Source organism: Mus caroli, unplaced genomic scaffold, assembly GCF_978045245.1.
Source record: "Mus caroli unplaced genomic scaffold, Mus_caroli_1 scaffold_11, whole genome shotgun sequence".
NCBI classification, from domain to species: Eukaryota; Metazoa; Chordata; class Mammalia; order Rodentia; family Muridae; genus Mus; species Mus caroli.
Window position 1 is genome coordinate 118,371,750 of NW_028227266.1, and position 15,564 is coordinate 118,387,313.

The 15,564-nt window shown below is 51.7% G+C and overlaps 1 protein-coding gene across 3 annotated transcripts in view; it reads left to right on the plus strand.

The window, feature by feature from the left end:
* The window catches only part of Acvr2b (activin A receptor type 2B), a 41,553-nt gene that overhangs the window by 17,000 nt on the left and 8,989 nt on the right, over positions 1-15,564 (plus strand). The window contains exons 2-10 of one of the 3 annotated variants that reach the window (XM_029481924.2): positions 9,921-10,134; positions 10,452-10,561; positions 10,686-10,837; positions 10,910-11,053; positions 12,338-12,481; positions 12,707-12,855; positions 13,694-13,808; positions 14,952-15,090; positions 15,176-15,306. In XM_029481924.2, coding sequence (XP_029337784.1) covers positions 9,921-10,134; positions 10,452-10,561; positions 10,686-10,837; positions 10,910-11,053; positions 12,338-12,481; positions 12,707-12,855; positions 13,694-13,808; positions 14,952-15,090; positions 15,176-15,306 — 1,298 coding nt within the window. Of the gene's footprint in view, positions 1-9,920; positions 10,135-10,451; positions 10,562-10,685; positions 11,054-12,337; positions 12,482-12,706; positions 12,856-13,693; positions 13,809-14,951; positions 15,091-15,175; positions 15,307-15,564 lie in introns of all 3 variants that reach the window. The other 2 variants (XM_029481925.2, XM_029481923.2) reach the window with 2 other exon arrangements.

Genomic DNA, 15,564 nt, shown 5'->3' on the forward strand with positions numbered 1-15,564 from the left:
CCCAGACATGGTTCAGTGTTTGGAACACAGACAGAAGGAAGGGGAAGCACAGAATCCAGGCTGTTTTGGTTCCTGTGTAGATGGGACCTTGCTTCGGAGTAGTACACTGTGGTCCTGAAGAGAATTCGGGAAGCTGGGTAGAAAGCAGATACAGGGCCTTCCTCTTCTGCTTGCAGGGGCCAGTGGCACCCGGAGCCGACCAGAGAAAACATGGAGCTAAGAGGGACGATGTACAGACCAGGACCAGGCACTTCTCTCCCCGCTGAACTGTATAATAATATAGTAAATTCCCGAGCCCCAGATGTAGCTGCCTCCCTGCTTTCAAAACTCTGCTAATTCCAACATTCCGCCCACCCCCCGCATCCATTGTGCTTCCCTTTAAGAGCGATGAGGATAACCTGATTTTACAAGTTTGTCGGCTTGTGTCAGAATACTGTGAATGACAGTTACAGAGAATCTTGATTGTGCTGTCCCCCCAGATGCTGGTGTTGCTGGCACCTCCGCTGTTTTTAACGTCGGGTAGTTCTATTGACTGAATTCTTCTGTGGCGTGCAGCTCAGGTCCTTGGGGCTTGTTTGGCTATTCTGGTGTAGTTCTAGGATCAGCTAGAGGGCTCGCTAGTTTGCTGGCTTCCATCCAGGCCTGCTGGCTTGTCATTCAGAATTTTTTTGTGATCACCCAGAGGACATACCTATCTATCAACCGTGTCTCTGTTTGAAATTGGAATTTTGTTTTCTGTTTTACTCCTGGTTTCATATCTGGTTTTGGCGGCATCTACCCTCCAGGACATTAAAGAAATATTTATTTTTAATTATGTGTGTGTGTACACACGTGTGAGTCTGTGCTTGAGTCCTTTCTAAGAGCAGTACTTGCTCTTAAAGTTGGAGCTCTCCTTCCAGCTCTTCAATACTATTTATTTGCTTGTTTATTTAGAGACAGGGTTTCACAGGGTCTTTCTGTGTGGCCCTGGTTGCTCTAGAACTCATTATGTAAGCCAGGCTGGCCTAGAACTCACAGAAATCCAGTTGCCTCTGTCTCTGTCTCCTTAGCACTGGGTGGGATTAAAGATCTGTGCCACTACAACCAGGTGCCAGTACATTCAGATAAAGGGCAGATGGAGGGAGATTCTGTTTTTTTTGTTTTCTTTTTCTTTTTTTCTTTTTTAAGATTTATTAGTTTTGCTCTCTCTCCCTGCCCCCCCTTTGCCCCCTCCCAATAAACCTCACATGGAAAAAAAAGATTTATTAATTTTATTATTTTATATGTATGAGTGTTTTGCCTGCATGTGCATGTCTGGTGCCCATAAAGGTTGCGAGAGGGCATCGTATCCCCTGGAACTGGAGTTACAGATGGCTGTTAGTAACGATGCGGGCGCTGGAATAAAACCTAGGTCCTTTGCAGGAGCAGCCAGTGCTCTAACCACTGGGCTACCCCTTCTGCCTTTGCAGTTCATGGACTTGTGAGTGAAAAGCATCCGTCACTGTAGTCTGGCTTGCAAGTACTGGCAGTTGGAAAGCTTATCCATTGTAGGTGCCATTTCTTTCTTACTAGATACTTGCTCTCTCTCTCTCTCTCACTCACTCACTCACTCACTCACTCACTCACTCACTCACTCACTCACTCTGGGGCTGAACTGTTGCTGTCTCATTGTCTTCTCCTAGTGTCCCTCGCTGCACTTTAGCCTGTTATGTTAAGGATGGGCTTGAGTGCTGATTGACAGCTCTGAGCCTGTAGGTGGAGCTGGCCCGGCTGGAAGGGAGACCTGATTATAGACAGGTTTTGGAGCCAGTTAGGGTCTGCTGAGGAGGGTCTTCTGGTCTGTATGTGGACAGGCTGGGTCCTGGAAGCCACAGATGGGATAGTGCTGCGGGCATGCGTTTGGTTTGCCCCCTTTTCAGCGTGGCTCAGGCCTGAGGTAGCCTGTTCCTTTCTGCCCAGTCAGCTTGGCTCTGTGGGTTTGGAGCAGGGCAAACCTGCATCGGAGGCCTGACTGTGCTAATGAACCCACCTTCTGCCTTTTCACACCATTCTTACCAGTGACATCTGGTACCATAGAGTGCCAAGTCTTGGACGCTTCTGTGGTGGGAATCACACTGCCCAGCTTTGTCCACGGCCAGTTGAGGGCTCTGCGTGGTCAGTTCCCACTTCTCCGTCTGCTCTACAGCCAGTTCTGAGTCTTCCCTTCTGTAGCTTCTTTTATTCCTTGAGGCTTCTGCTCTAGAAAACTTCCCTCAGCAGAGGAGTCAGGACATGCTTATAACCCTTGGCCTCACCTGGAAGGACGCTCTCTGGTGTTCTGCAAGAATCACAGGGCCGGCTGAGGGCCCTGGGCCTCACCCTGTGCTGTGGAACTGTGGAACTTATTTATGAAGTCTGGTATAGAGGTGACGTGAGATGTCTTGGCTTCCTCCTGTCATTTTGGAAAGTGTTCTTGGACTGCTTGAAGCATTTATCGTGGAAGAGCTGAAGAGCCCCCATGGAATGCTAGGACAAGTATAGTGAGCTTCCCCTCCCAGCATAGCCAGGGAGCTGCGTGTGCGGGGATGGGAGGGAAGAGTGTGGACACCAGAGGCACGTGCCTCCGCCAGTCTCAGGTGCCCATCCTGGGCTGCAGGCATGGTCCAGCGGAGCACATCCAGCTCTTCCAGAGGACCCAAGCTCTGTTCCCGGCACCCACATCTGGTGGCTCTCAAACTCCTGTACCTCCAGCCCCAGGGGAACTGATGCCTACTCTGACAGCCTCCATGGCACCTGCACACACAGGGAGTAAGAATTGCTCATCCCCTGCAGCCTTGCCCATTCCTGTAATTTAGAGACTCGGGTGGATCCAGTAGATGTGAAATTGACGTTAGGGCCCTCCTGTCCTCGGGCTTCTTTGCTGTCTTACCATGCGTGAGGGCGTGCAGCCTGTGGCTGACAGAGCAACTAGATAATGGAATTCATCTCAGCCAGGAGGAAAGGGGAGGGGAATGGGGCAGATGCAGTTCCCTCTGAGACTTTATAACTACAGACATGACCCTGAAGTTAGAAGTTCATATTATCCTGTTCTGGGAGACTCTAAGTCAGAAATTAAAGGTGTTCTAACCGGTGTGGGGTTTGGCAGAAGCAAAAATGATCATTTCTCTCTGGAAGGTGGCATTTCTCAGAAAAGACCCCATCTGAACATAGGCTCAATATCCAAAATTCAAAATATAAGAAGTCTGCCTGAGTGAAAGTCATCAGAAACAAACAAGCAAACAAAGGTGGTAAATTTTAAAATTAGAGGAGGAGGGTGCTGGAAAGAGCTGGCTAAGAGCACACACTGGTTTTTTGGAGGTCCAGAGATCAGTGCCCGGCACCCACATGCCAGCTCATGGTCGCCTGTGTTCCGGGGGGTGGGGTGGGCGTCCAATGCCTCTGGCCTCAGTCAGCTATACTCGCCTGCCTGATGGGTCTTTGCTACCTTGTGGGTTCTTTTTCATACCCTTTATTCCCCTCGTCCTGTCCCCCCGCCCCCGTCTCTAGACAGGAGAGAGAGAAGTATAGAGGAGAGAGAGACTGAGAGTTTTTTTTTTTCTTGAGCATGACTACTAACAAACTGCAAACAATCCCCTTGAACAACCGCCAACTCCACCTCGCAGGCACAGGTGAATCTGAGTTAGAGGCTAGCCTGATCTGCAGAGCAAGTTCCAAGATAGGCAGGGCTGGCTATACAGAAACCCTGTCTCAGAACAAACAAACAAACTAAAAATAAACAAACAAACAAATAGAGTAAACTTTAAAAAGTAAGTTAGACAGGAATTCGGAGATACCCCAAAAATAGAATGTAAAATTGACCTAGGATGACGATGGCTGAGGGGATGGTCTAGCAGTCAGGGACATTCCTGCCTCTTCCAGGGGACCTGAGTTCTGTTCCTGGCACACACACACACACACACACACACACACACACACACGCGTGTGTGTGTGTGTGTGTGTGTGTGTGTGTGTGTGTGTTCCTTTTTTGTTCTCTTGATGCTAGGCATCAGACCCTGGATTTCATGCATACATTGCAAGCCTGGTACTGTTCTTGACAGGCAAAAGCAGGATCTCTGTGAGTTCAAGGCCAGGTTGGTCTACATAGGGAGTTTCAGGATAGCCAGGGCTACAGAAAAAATTAAGTAGAAATATTAAGTGGAAGAGATACACAGATTAGACACAGTAAAAAGAAGAAACAGTGCGTTGAAAGGGAGATCTTAAGGAATTGCCAAGTGACAAACTCTAGGACAATTTAAAAAGGGGGTGGTGGGTGATGGCTGATTTCCACCCTTAGCTAGCTAGACTGGGCGTTAGCGAGGTCCACATTTGGATGTGTCTGGGGGTATTTCCAGAGAGGTTGGAAGAGAGGGATGAACCACCCTGGATCAGGTGCTGAACCATGGAGAAAAGGAGGGACCTAGCTGAGGACTGAGTTTCTGTCTCCTGATGTGATGGACTGCGATTCCCCCCAAAACCCTTTCTCTCTTTGAAGTTACCGGTTGTCAGGTGTTTGGTCACAGAGATGTGAAAAGTGTCGGATGCAGATACTTGAGTGTGTTGCTGCTGCTCTAACAGCACAGAGCACCATCGCTGCACCACATACTGGACGGTTTATTAGCAGTAGAGGCTGGAAAACGAGCGTGGCTCTAACGTTCAGGGAGGACCTTAGTGCTGTCCTTCCCTGCAGTAGAAGGGGTTGAGTGGGTGCCGTTCATAACTCACTGGTTTAGTGATGACAGACACGCTCTGATGAATCCTTTCATGAAGTAAGCATCCTCACGAGCCAGTCATCTTTTAAGAGATCGTCATCCCCACCTGTCCAACCTCGTCGAATCGCGGATTCAGTTTCTAACCGAAGTCTGGGTGTGATGACACTTAACTGGAATCCAAGGAGGTTGAGACAGGGGGATCACGAATTTGAGGCTGGCCAAGGTTATAGAGAAAGATTGTATCCTTTAAAAAAAAAAAACAAGCAAAGAACCTAATAAACATTTGTAGCGTTTGGACCCCCAGACAGTGAGAGCTCTTGTTATGGTTTGCCTGTGAGATGTCCCAATGGGCTCATGCGACTGAACACTGGTTCTTTTAGTTGTGGATGTTTTCAGAGGTTCTGGAGCCTTTGACAGTCAGGGCTTAGCTAGAAGTGGATCTCTGCTAGTGTTGTGCCAGGGACATGTCAGTGATCCCCCAAAACACACGCAGGAGCCAACCTGATGGAACTCACAGCAGGGTCTTTAATTTTTTTTGAGCTAGCTCTGGCCCCTCCAACACATCACCATCATGCAGGATGGTTTTGGTAGTGGGGGAGCCCCAAATGTCTGTCGGGGCAAGGCTTTATAGTAAGCATCAATCAGGGAATGCATATGTATGCAAGCATCTAATTGGAAAGCTCCTATGGCCCCTAACACAGTTGGCTGGTGCTGGGAGTCCTATCATAAACTTAACTTCTGCTCCCCTCTGCATTGGTGGTTGTTAGGCAAGGGGCTTGTGACCTGGGGTACGGGTTTGTTGGGGGAATAACCAGGAGACACTGGTCTTGTTGGGGGTGTAACCTGGAAACTCTGCTCTTGTTGGGGATTAGCCTAGAGACTAGAGCTAGGCTCAGGTTCTGTTGGAGGGCAACTTGGAAACTAATGCTAGATACCAGCCTGTTGTTAATCTACGTAAGTTTAAACTTAGGTCCGGTGCTCTAAAATGGAGCCTGAATGTAAAAGCTTTGGCATCTCACTGGTGGTCTTAAGGTTTGATAGCCCAGCTCTGCTTGCAGCCCGTGCCTGCCTCCTGAAGCCCTTCAGCGAGCAAGCAGCCTTGAGCTCCTGCCGCTGCTGATCGATCCATCGGTGTTGCTGGTCGCCTCACATTTCTGCCCTCAGATTCCTTCCTCCCCACAGATGATGAGCCAAAATAACTCCCGAGAAAGGGAGCTAATGTACCTAGTCCCAAGATCCCAGTATAGCAGCAAAAAAGCAGCCTTGGCTGTATAAACCACAAATAATGTTTTAGAGATGTATACAGACAACAAAAATACTGAATACTGAGTATAATCTGTTCACAGTTTATTCCCATGCGGATTTCGTATTAATGAAAATCTAAAGGTGATGGAGTTAATCTAGACGTTTCAGGGATAGGTGGTGGAAAGGTAGATTAATGCAGATGTAGAGTCTCAGGTACCCTTCAGATTAGCTAATGCTAGGACAGAAGGGAACCTGAGCTTCCAGGTCACAGGTGGTAATCCATGTTGCTCAGTGGGTAGCTTGCATGAAGTGCTGTGTTTGATCAGCAGACAGAGCTGCAGGAAAGAAAAGGAAACAAAGAACAAATGGAGATTGGAATAGAGAAAATACTAATTTAATCATGAATGTGTTAGGACTCTGGTTTTAAGGGAAGCATTAGATTGAATTGTAGAAAGTTCAAGTGGGCAGAAAGCTTTAAAATGAAAGTGGGAAGGAAAAGATAAATTGGGAAAATGCCACCAGAAATGTTCTAGGTAAGTTAGCACCAGCTAGACATACTCACCTTCTCCACAGACAGGGTTTCTCTGTGTAGCCCTGGCTGTCCTGGAACTCAAACTCAGAGATCTGCCTGCCTCTGCCTCCCCAGTGCTGGAGTGTCAGGACTAAAGGCGTGCACCAGCACCACCTGGCCTTTTGACAGCATGAACAGAGATGGTTACTGCACAGCAGCGATACCCATGAGCATAGACTTCCCTCCGCATAAGGAGAGGTACCTGGCCAGGAAGTGGGAAGGCTGGCCGGTGTTCCCAGGGGAGCTCGGCTGAGGGCGTGCCTCGGTGGGCCGCTCTCAGAAACTGGGCCAACTGTTTTGGAGAAGGATTTGGCAGAATGTACTGAGTCAAAGCTGCTTAGACTCAGCATTTCCAGGATGGGAGGAAATGCTCACCAAGGCTATAAAAAAGCTTTGTGCGTGATGGCTTTGCTCACACGACAGCTGTACATAACCTGAGGGTCCAGCGGGTGAACCAGGCGAGGTCACACTGGGCAGTCCCAGGGCTCCGAAACATGGAACTTCAGGATGTGGCCTGCAAAGAGCCTTAACCTCTGCTTCACTTAGTTCTGTCATCTTAGGGGTTCACTCGGGGTTCTCCATCATAGCGTGCCTGGGGTGTGGTGACAAGTGGGTGTTAGTCTAGGTGACACATAAATACAGATGAGGCCAAAAAAAGCAGAATTAAAATGGTTCGGCTCTCTGGAGTAAGGATTTAAAAGAAACTTGGTTCATGGTGTTGGTATATTGCATGAATGTGCATGCACACAGTGCATGCATTGCCGCTGGAACTAGAGTTACAGGTGGTTGTGAGCCACCACGTAGATGCTGGGAACCAAAGCCATTTGTTTTCAACCAAAGAATAAGCTCTTGTAACCACTAGCCCCACAGTGAAGGATTCTAAGATAAACTGTAGTTACTTGACGGGTTCTTTCCTCCCAGTCTGCCAATATGGGTTCATGCATATGTGTGGTGTGTGTGTGTGTGTGTGTGTGTGTGTGTGTGAGATGCTCCAGCCTTGCCCATCCTTTCTCTTCTGTAGGTTCCCCTTCTGTAGCCACCCTGGTTGTGGTCCTGGGGACTGATGGAAATGCAGCTGTGTAGGGTGGGGAGGCAGGGCCAGTTGGGGAGACTCCTGACCTGGCTGCTAGGCTGTGGGCGGGAGGCCTTCATCTATTAAAGGGCTCTGTGGCCTTGTGGTTGGAATTTTGCCATATGCTATAAATAGCCAGTGTGAGAGTGTGAAGAAATGGAGCCAGGGAGGAGAGAGGAAACGGGAGGCCCCCTGGGTCTCCAGTTGGCAGTGGCCTGGGTGTGGTGTGGGAAGGGTGTGGAATGTCACATGGGATGCAGAGCTGCAGGCAGGCTTGGTGTGGGGCCTGGACTGGAAGGATCGCTACAACCCTAGGAGGCAGGTGCTGTCAGTCACCTCTCAGAGAGTGGCTAGGTGATTTGCCCCAGGCGCACAGCTGTGAGGCATCCGCAGTCTGGCCAGCTCAAAGCTGCTCTGCAGGGTCGGCTGTGGGCAGGTCTGGGAGGTCGGTGGCTCCAGTGAGCTGTTGGGTCCTCCCCGGAGCCTTCATGTGGACTTCTCAGGCTTCTCCACTGGGATCCTATGGTCATGCCAGAGGGGCTGGTGCCTGACACTGGCCTGGAGCTAGGCCAGGCTGAGGTCTACTCTGTTTGTTGTTGCCCTTGTGACTCCAGGGGCTGCTTGTAGTCTGAATGGAGGTGGACACTCTCCTGAGTCTTGGGTGTAGGTCGGAGGTGGAGCAGACAGTACACACAAAGTCCAGGTTCCATCCTCAGCGTCTATAGCAGGGGTCTTGCTTCATGTTGAAGCCATCATTCCTTCTTGTCCCCTCTGCCCATAGTCTGTCCACGCCATCTGTTACATAGGAACTCATTCTGTGCTCAGCAGCTCAGGGCCAGCCTTGCAAGCCTGTGGGGGAAGCTGGGCATCTGGGAAGCAATTGCAGAGGACACTTAAGAGTGTTTGTGCTACACACATGCTTTCATTTCCTCCCAGGGGAGAAGGAGCTGTGTCCTCCCTGGACTGGGTGCTTCACCGAGCTCCACTACCCACTCCTGCCACAAGTACCCGGGGGCTTGTAGACACTCTAGGTGCTACCCTGGCTCCCGGAGCTTGCTCGGGCTTTGTTTTCTAGCCTGTACTCTTCCCTTAGAGTCTCGTCCACAACCTAAAGCCCTGTGCTTGAATAAGGTCCTGGTTGGGAAAAGCCAGTGCACACCCTGTCTGAGCCCCATTCTGGATACCGAGACCCTTCTGGGCCAGGCTGAGTTCTAGCCACCTGACAGGTTGTCACCACAAGTGTCAGGGCCTAGGCCAACAGGACCTGGCATGGCTAGGGCTGAGGCTGGTTTCTGCCATTCTGACCTTTCGGGTCCTACCTGGAGCCTTAAGACTGGCGTCTTGCCCAATCGGGGCCTCCCTGGGAGGAGCTTTTGCCTGCTGTGGTGAGATCTTGTGAGCGTGGCTCAGATCTGCTGTCTTGAGGGTTCCTTTTTTTTTTTTTTGGTTTTACGAGACAGGGTTTCTCTGTATAGCCTGGGTTCCTCTTCCCGAACAGGCAGTCAGGATCCTCCTGTCTGCACCGGGCCCTGGGAAACCAAGCAGTGTTAGCAGTTAGCACTCTGCCAAACTCAGGTCAGGTGGGAGCCCCCTCCCTGATGCCCCTCTGGCCTCAGGTGGGTTAATGGAGTAGGCTGGGTGCCAGTGGATTGAGGTGCAGCAAGGCTAACTCAGCGCTCTTTCCCGTTAGGGTGTCTGCATAAGGTTGTCAGCGAGGTAATAAATGCCACACGTCCTTGGGATGTCCCATGAGGGAACAGGATACCTTTGGGATTTGTGTACTCTTTCCCGTCCTATATCTAAAAGGTTCATGGGGTCATAGTGGGGCAAAACGGGGGCACGCGCAGGGGTGGGGGTAGGGTAAGTGAGGCTTATTGGTGGGGTTGATGAGAAGGGTGGAGTAGGTGGGCGAAGGTGTGGTGAGTTTGGGTGTGTTCAACCATCTGGATGGAACTTCTGGATGAGATCTGTAAGAGTGGATGGGGCGTACCTGTGGGTGTGCAGCAGACCCAGCTGGACGGCTGACCTGCAATCATAGCTTAGCCCTCCTGTCTGAGAGAAGTGACCCTTGGTGACCCTGGGAGCTTACCCTTTTCCTGTAAGCTTAGCTGTTCTTCAGTACCTGGTGAACACAGAGGAGAAAGTCCTGCCTACAGGCTGGTGTAGGCAGGGAATGGAAGAACACTAGCCTGGTCTTGGTAAGAGGTGTTGATGTATGGATGGTAAGGGGGCCAGTATTAAGGGCAGAGGGGTGGGTTGGCATCTTTGCCAGGCACCTTCAGCAGGTTACAAGTCACCTCACCGTGCTCAGCCTCTCTTCTCTCAGGCGCAGGTTCCGGGCGAGGGGAGGCTGAGACTCGGGAGTGCATCTACTACAACGCCAACTGGGAGCTGGAGCGCACCAACCAGAGCGGCCTGGAGCGCTGCGAGGGGGAACAGGACAAGCGGCTGCACTGCTACGCTTCGTGGCGCAACAGCTCGGGCACCATCGAGCTGGTGAAGAAGGGCTGCTGGCTAGATGACTTCAATTGCTATGACAGGTACACGGGGGAGCGTTCCCACCGCCGTAGCACCCGCTACAGCCCTAGCCCCGCTGCACTTGGCCACCCACTGATCTCAGGGTATCTTCAGAGGCACTACCCAGAATCCCAAGCCCCTGTTCTGGTGTTTGCTCTCTTCAGCTCAGGCAGCATTTCCATGCCTGCCTGCCCTTCTCAGCCTTGAGTCACACTCTTCAAGGGATGTGGGTTCACCCTACCTGCTGATGTTTCTAAATCTGCGCTGCCTGGGGGTAGGGGTCGGGGGGAGTCTTGCCGTCCCTGTCCTGGAGTTTGTAACGGGGACCCTGGGCCTTCAGGCAGGAGTGTGTGGCCACTGAGGAGAACCCCCAGGTGTACTTCTGCTGCTGTGAAGGCAACTTCTGCAACGAGCGCTTCACCCACTTGCCGGAGCCTGGGGGCCCAGAAGGTGAGGGGCCTGTGGGAAGAGGGTCTGAGTGTGACACTGTGGAGCCAGTGGGGAGTGTTGGCAGGGCCGGCTGGAGTGTTAGAGTGGGCGGGCTGTGTGACACAGGGCTCCATGTGTCTCCCAGTCACGTACGAGCCACCCCCGACAGCCCCCACCCTGCTCACGGTGCTGGCCTATTCGCTGCTGCCCATTGGAGGCCTCTCTCTCATCGTCCTGCTGGCCTTCTGGATGTATCGACATCGAAAGCCTCCCTACGGCCACGTGGACATCCATGAGGTGAGACAGTGCCAGCATTGGGCAGGGAGAAGGGACGGCTGTGCAGACTCCTTTAAGCCCTTGCCTTTCCAGGACCCGGGGCCTCCACCCCCATCCCCTCTGGTGGGCCTGAAGCCACTACAGTTGCTGGAGATCAAGGCTCGGGGCCGCTTTGGCTGCGTTTGGAAAGCTCAGCTCATGAACGACTTTGTGGCTGTGAAGATCTTCCCACTTCAGGTGAGCTTTTGGGGGTCTCCAGGCCATCTTCTCTCACTGTGGTCCAAGCGGGAGTGTCTTCTCCATGGGGCAGTCTCGCTGCTGACTCAGTACTGAGAGTCCATCAGACACCATGTTGGTTTTGGGTTTTGCCATTACTTTCGTGTTGTGTATGCAGTTTGCATGTTTGTGTACGCACAGGTCCATGTGTGGGGGCCAGAGAATGAGTCCCTTTATTGGACTCCTTTTTATTTTTTGGAGACAGGATTTCAGTATGTAGTCCAGACTGGCCTAGAACTTGTCATATAGACCAGGCTGGCCTTGAACCAAAAGTCTACCAGCCTCCACCTCCCAGATGCTGGAATTAAAGGTGTGCACCACCAAACCTGGCTCTCTACTTTTTACAGTTCTTTATTTTTATTTCTTTTTAATGAAAAAAAAATTTTTTTTCTGGTTTTTCGAGACAGGGTTTCTCTGTGTAGCCCTGGCTGTCCTGGAACTCACTTTGTAGACCAGGCTAGCCTCGAACTCAGAAATCCACCTGCCTGTGTCTCCCAAGTGCTGGGATTAAAGGCATGTGCCACCACCACCTGGCCCTCAATGAAAATATTTTTATGTGTGCAGGTGTTTTGCCCGCATGTATCTATGTGTACTGCATGTGTGCCTTGTGCCTGTAGAAGCCAGAAGGGAGTGTTGGGTCCTTGAGACTGGAGTTGCAGACAGTTGTGAGCCACCATACATGTGCTGGGAATTGAACCCAGGTGCTCAGGAAGAGCGGCAGTGCTCTTAACCTCAGAGCCACTTCTCTAGCCTCTACGTTTTAAGATTTTTTAAGCCTGGAACTCACCGGTTTGGTTGACGAGTCGGCAAAGAAGTCCCAGGGATCCCCCATCTCCACCCCTTCCTCCTTCCAGCACTGGGGTTACACTCCACTGTGTCCAGGGGCTGGGAATCTCTCATGCTTGCCTGGCAGGCACCTTACCTCCGGAGCATCTCCTTGGTCCCTGAGCTTGGTTTTTGGCATTGTGATATACTCAGAGGCTTTGGACACCAGGCAGCCATGTAGTTAGGTGCCCAGGGTACTTAGGAAGGCAAGCATTTGCTGGCTGATACTGGCTGATCACCTCACTCAGCCTTTGTAAATCAGGGCGCCGTTGTCAGCTACCCCAGAGATCACTATTGGTCTGGTTCTCTTAATTGCGTCGTCTTTCGATGCTGAGGCTAGGAAATCAGGGGTTGGGGATGGAGTAGGGTGTGTTGGGGTGGCTATGAGCGTGGCAGGGCTGAGCTGCCTCCCTGCCTCAGGACAAGCAGTCGTGGCAGAGCGAACGGGAGATCTTCAGCACACCCGGCATGAAGCACGAAAACCTGTTGCAGTTCATTGCTGCCGAGAAACGAGGCTCCAACCTGGAGGTGGAGCTGTGGCTCATCACAGCCTTCCACGACAAGGTGAGCCACACCCCAGACCTGGGTGAGATAGATGGGTCCCAGTGGTGGTTTTGTGATGATCTGACCCCGTGTCAGCCGCACTTCCCACCTGGATCACGTCCACAGCCAGAATCGCCACGCCGCCCATTCTGAGCATTTGTACTGAGACATTCCTGCTGGGCCTGGGTTGGTTGCATCTTGTTCTGCATTTGGAGCCTTTGCCCACAGTCTGCTGCCTTCTCTTAGGGCTCCCTCACGGATTACCTCAAGGGGAACATCATCACGTGGAACGAACTCTGCCACGTGGCGGAGACGATGTCACGAGGCCTCTCATACCTGCATGAGGATGTGCCGTGGTGTCGTGGCGAGGGCCACAAGCCTTCTATTGCCCACAGGTACCTGATTAAGGAGCCCCTCTGCAGGTGGGGTGCAGTTGCAGAGAGTTCCCTCTGCTTGCTTGAGTGTGCCTGTGGTGTGTCAGAGCAAACCTGGCCTTCCTGTGTGCTGGAGATAGCCAGCTTCCAGACCAGTGTTCTGGTGCCCTCTGCTGGACCCAGGAGAGAGTGCGGACTCTGGTACTCTGGAGAGCTTCCCACTCTCAGACTGTGGTCAGAACCTTTTGTGTCCTCAGGACTCTACTTACCTAGTCTGTGTCGGTTATGTTTGCTGATGCTTGCCGGTACAGAGCACACGTGTGTTTATGTGTCCTCGTGATAACATTAGCTGTCCATTGTCCCCCGGTGGGGAAAGGCAGATGATAGGCGATTACCTCCCATAGCATTGATTAGGATCTTAGGATTTCTGAGCCACACCTTTGTTCGTTTGGTTGGTTTGGTTTCTGTTTTTTTTTTTTTTTCTAGTCGAGGCAGGGTTGAGTGCCTGCACCCACCCCAGCGCTACCCTGCCTGTGCGGCTTTAGCAGCTGATTCTGAATTCTCGTTCACATTCCAAACATTGTAAAATCACAGAAGACGTGTGCACATGCCCTGTGAGAAACTATTGGCCGGCTTTTAGTAGCGTGGTCTAGGGTCTGCCCAGCTGCCAGGCAGAGCCTCCCAGGACTCCCAGGCCGTTTTGTCTCCTGCCCCACAGAGATGGGGATGGTTTGACCTGGGCGCTGCAGTCAAGTACTCTAGTGCTTGGAGAGCCATGGTGGGAGCAGGGTCATGGCCAGTCATCACGAGGCGGGCTGAGTCCTGATCCCGTGTGTCAGTTGGCGCTTGGTCTCCACAGGGACTTCAAAAGCAAGAATGTACTGCTGAAGAGCGACCTCACCGCGGTGCTGGCTGACTTCGGCCTGGCTGTTCGGTTTGAGCCAGGGAAGCCTCCAGGGGATACCCATGGACAGGTGAGGGACCTGGGCACTGGGAGGAGGGGCTTGAGCAGCTGATGCTCTGTGCTCTGCTGGAGCGACGGCAGAGCTACCTGGGGACGTAGACTCACTAAGAGAGAAAAGAAACCAAGGCCTGGAGGTTGGTGAGGCTTCCTCCAGCTAGGCTAGCAATTTAGCAATTCCTCCTTGTATTTCAGTCTTTCTCTTTCTGTTGTAACTTTATTATATATATATATGAAATATATTTATATTTGTGTGTGTGTGTGTAAGGGAATCAGTGTTTTTTTTTTTTCCCCATCATGTGGGTTCCTTGGACTGAACTTGGGGTTGTGTGGCTTGACATCAAGCACACCTACTACTGAGGAACCTGCTTGCCCTCAGTTGTAGTTATTAAGCGAGATTAAAATCAAAGGCCATGAAAATTAAGCCAGCAATCATCCTAGGAGAATCTCCCTGTGGGTTAAACATGCTCTTGACATTTTGTTTCGGCCTTTTGATTTTTGCTGTTTATTTAGCGTGTGTATTTCTGTTTCCACATGAGTGGCATGTCTGGGAATGGAGGCCTGAGGTAGTCACTGGCATCTTCCTTGATCACCTAAAACCTTGTTGATTAATACTGGGTCCTTTGCTTGGACCCAGATCTCATCAGTTAGTCTAGCCGGCTTTCTCTGGGGACTCCATTGCTGTCTCCCATGTTGCAGGCAGGTTACATTTACGTGGATACCCAGACTTTCATCTTCACACTGGAGTGACAGGTTCCTTAGGAGCTAAGCCACCTCTTCATCTCCCCCTTGTCTGTTAGGGTGTCTGTCTCTGTCGTTCAGATTGGTCTGGGACTTTTGGTTCTCCTGCCTCAGCCTTCTGAGTGTCTGGCTTTGCTTTAGGCACCATCAGAGGCAAAGCCTCAGAGTAGCTTGTTTGGGATGTCCGAGGGCCTGCAGAGCTGTCTGATAAGCACTGCCTCCAGCTCGTGGTGTCGTCACAGTTATCAGCTGGAATCTTCACTCTGCCTCAAACGGGATGGAGCGGGGCTTTGGCTCCAAGGCTTCCTGCTTAGAATTCCACTCTTACCCAACCTGGTGCACGGCGCTTCTGCCAGCTGAGTGTGATTTTGAGTGTAGCTGGTCTCTGGAGATCCTGCCCTTTGTCTGCCTGTAGGTTGGCACCAGACGGTACATGGCCCCCGAGGTGCTGGAAGGAGCCATCAACTTCCAGAGAGACGCCTTCCTGCGTATCGATATGTACGCCATGGGCCTGGTGCTGTGGGAGCTCGTCTCTCGGTGCAAGGCTGCAGACGGTGAGTGGTTTGGCGGCTCTGGGCACCCTGGGTTGGGGCCTTGGAGCCGGGCTTCGGGTGATGCCATCAGCCCCTCGTCACTCAGGGCCTGTCGATGAGTACATGCTGCCCTTCGAGGAGGAGATTGGCCAACACCCTTCGCTGGAGGAGCTTCAGGAGGTGGTTGTCCACAAGAAGATGAGGCCCACGATTAAGGATCACTGGCTGAAACACCCGGTGAGGGGGCTGGGTTCAGGAATCACAGGGTGGTGTGAAGGGGACCTGCCTCGCAAGACAAAGCAAAGCCTAGGAACGAGGTTCCCGGGACTCTAGGGACATATCTCAGAGGTTGTGGGGAGTAAGGTAGGCCCTGACCTCTTTCTTGTCCCCGTTGTGGCTCAACATGGAAACGCTGGGCAAATTTTTGTGTTTGGGCTTTGTGTCTATTTGACTTGAGTCCCAGTGTCCCAAGATGAGCAGCTGCAGCTGCCTGCG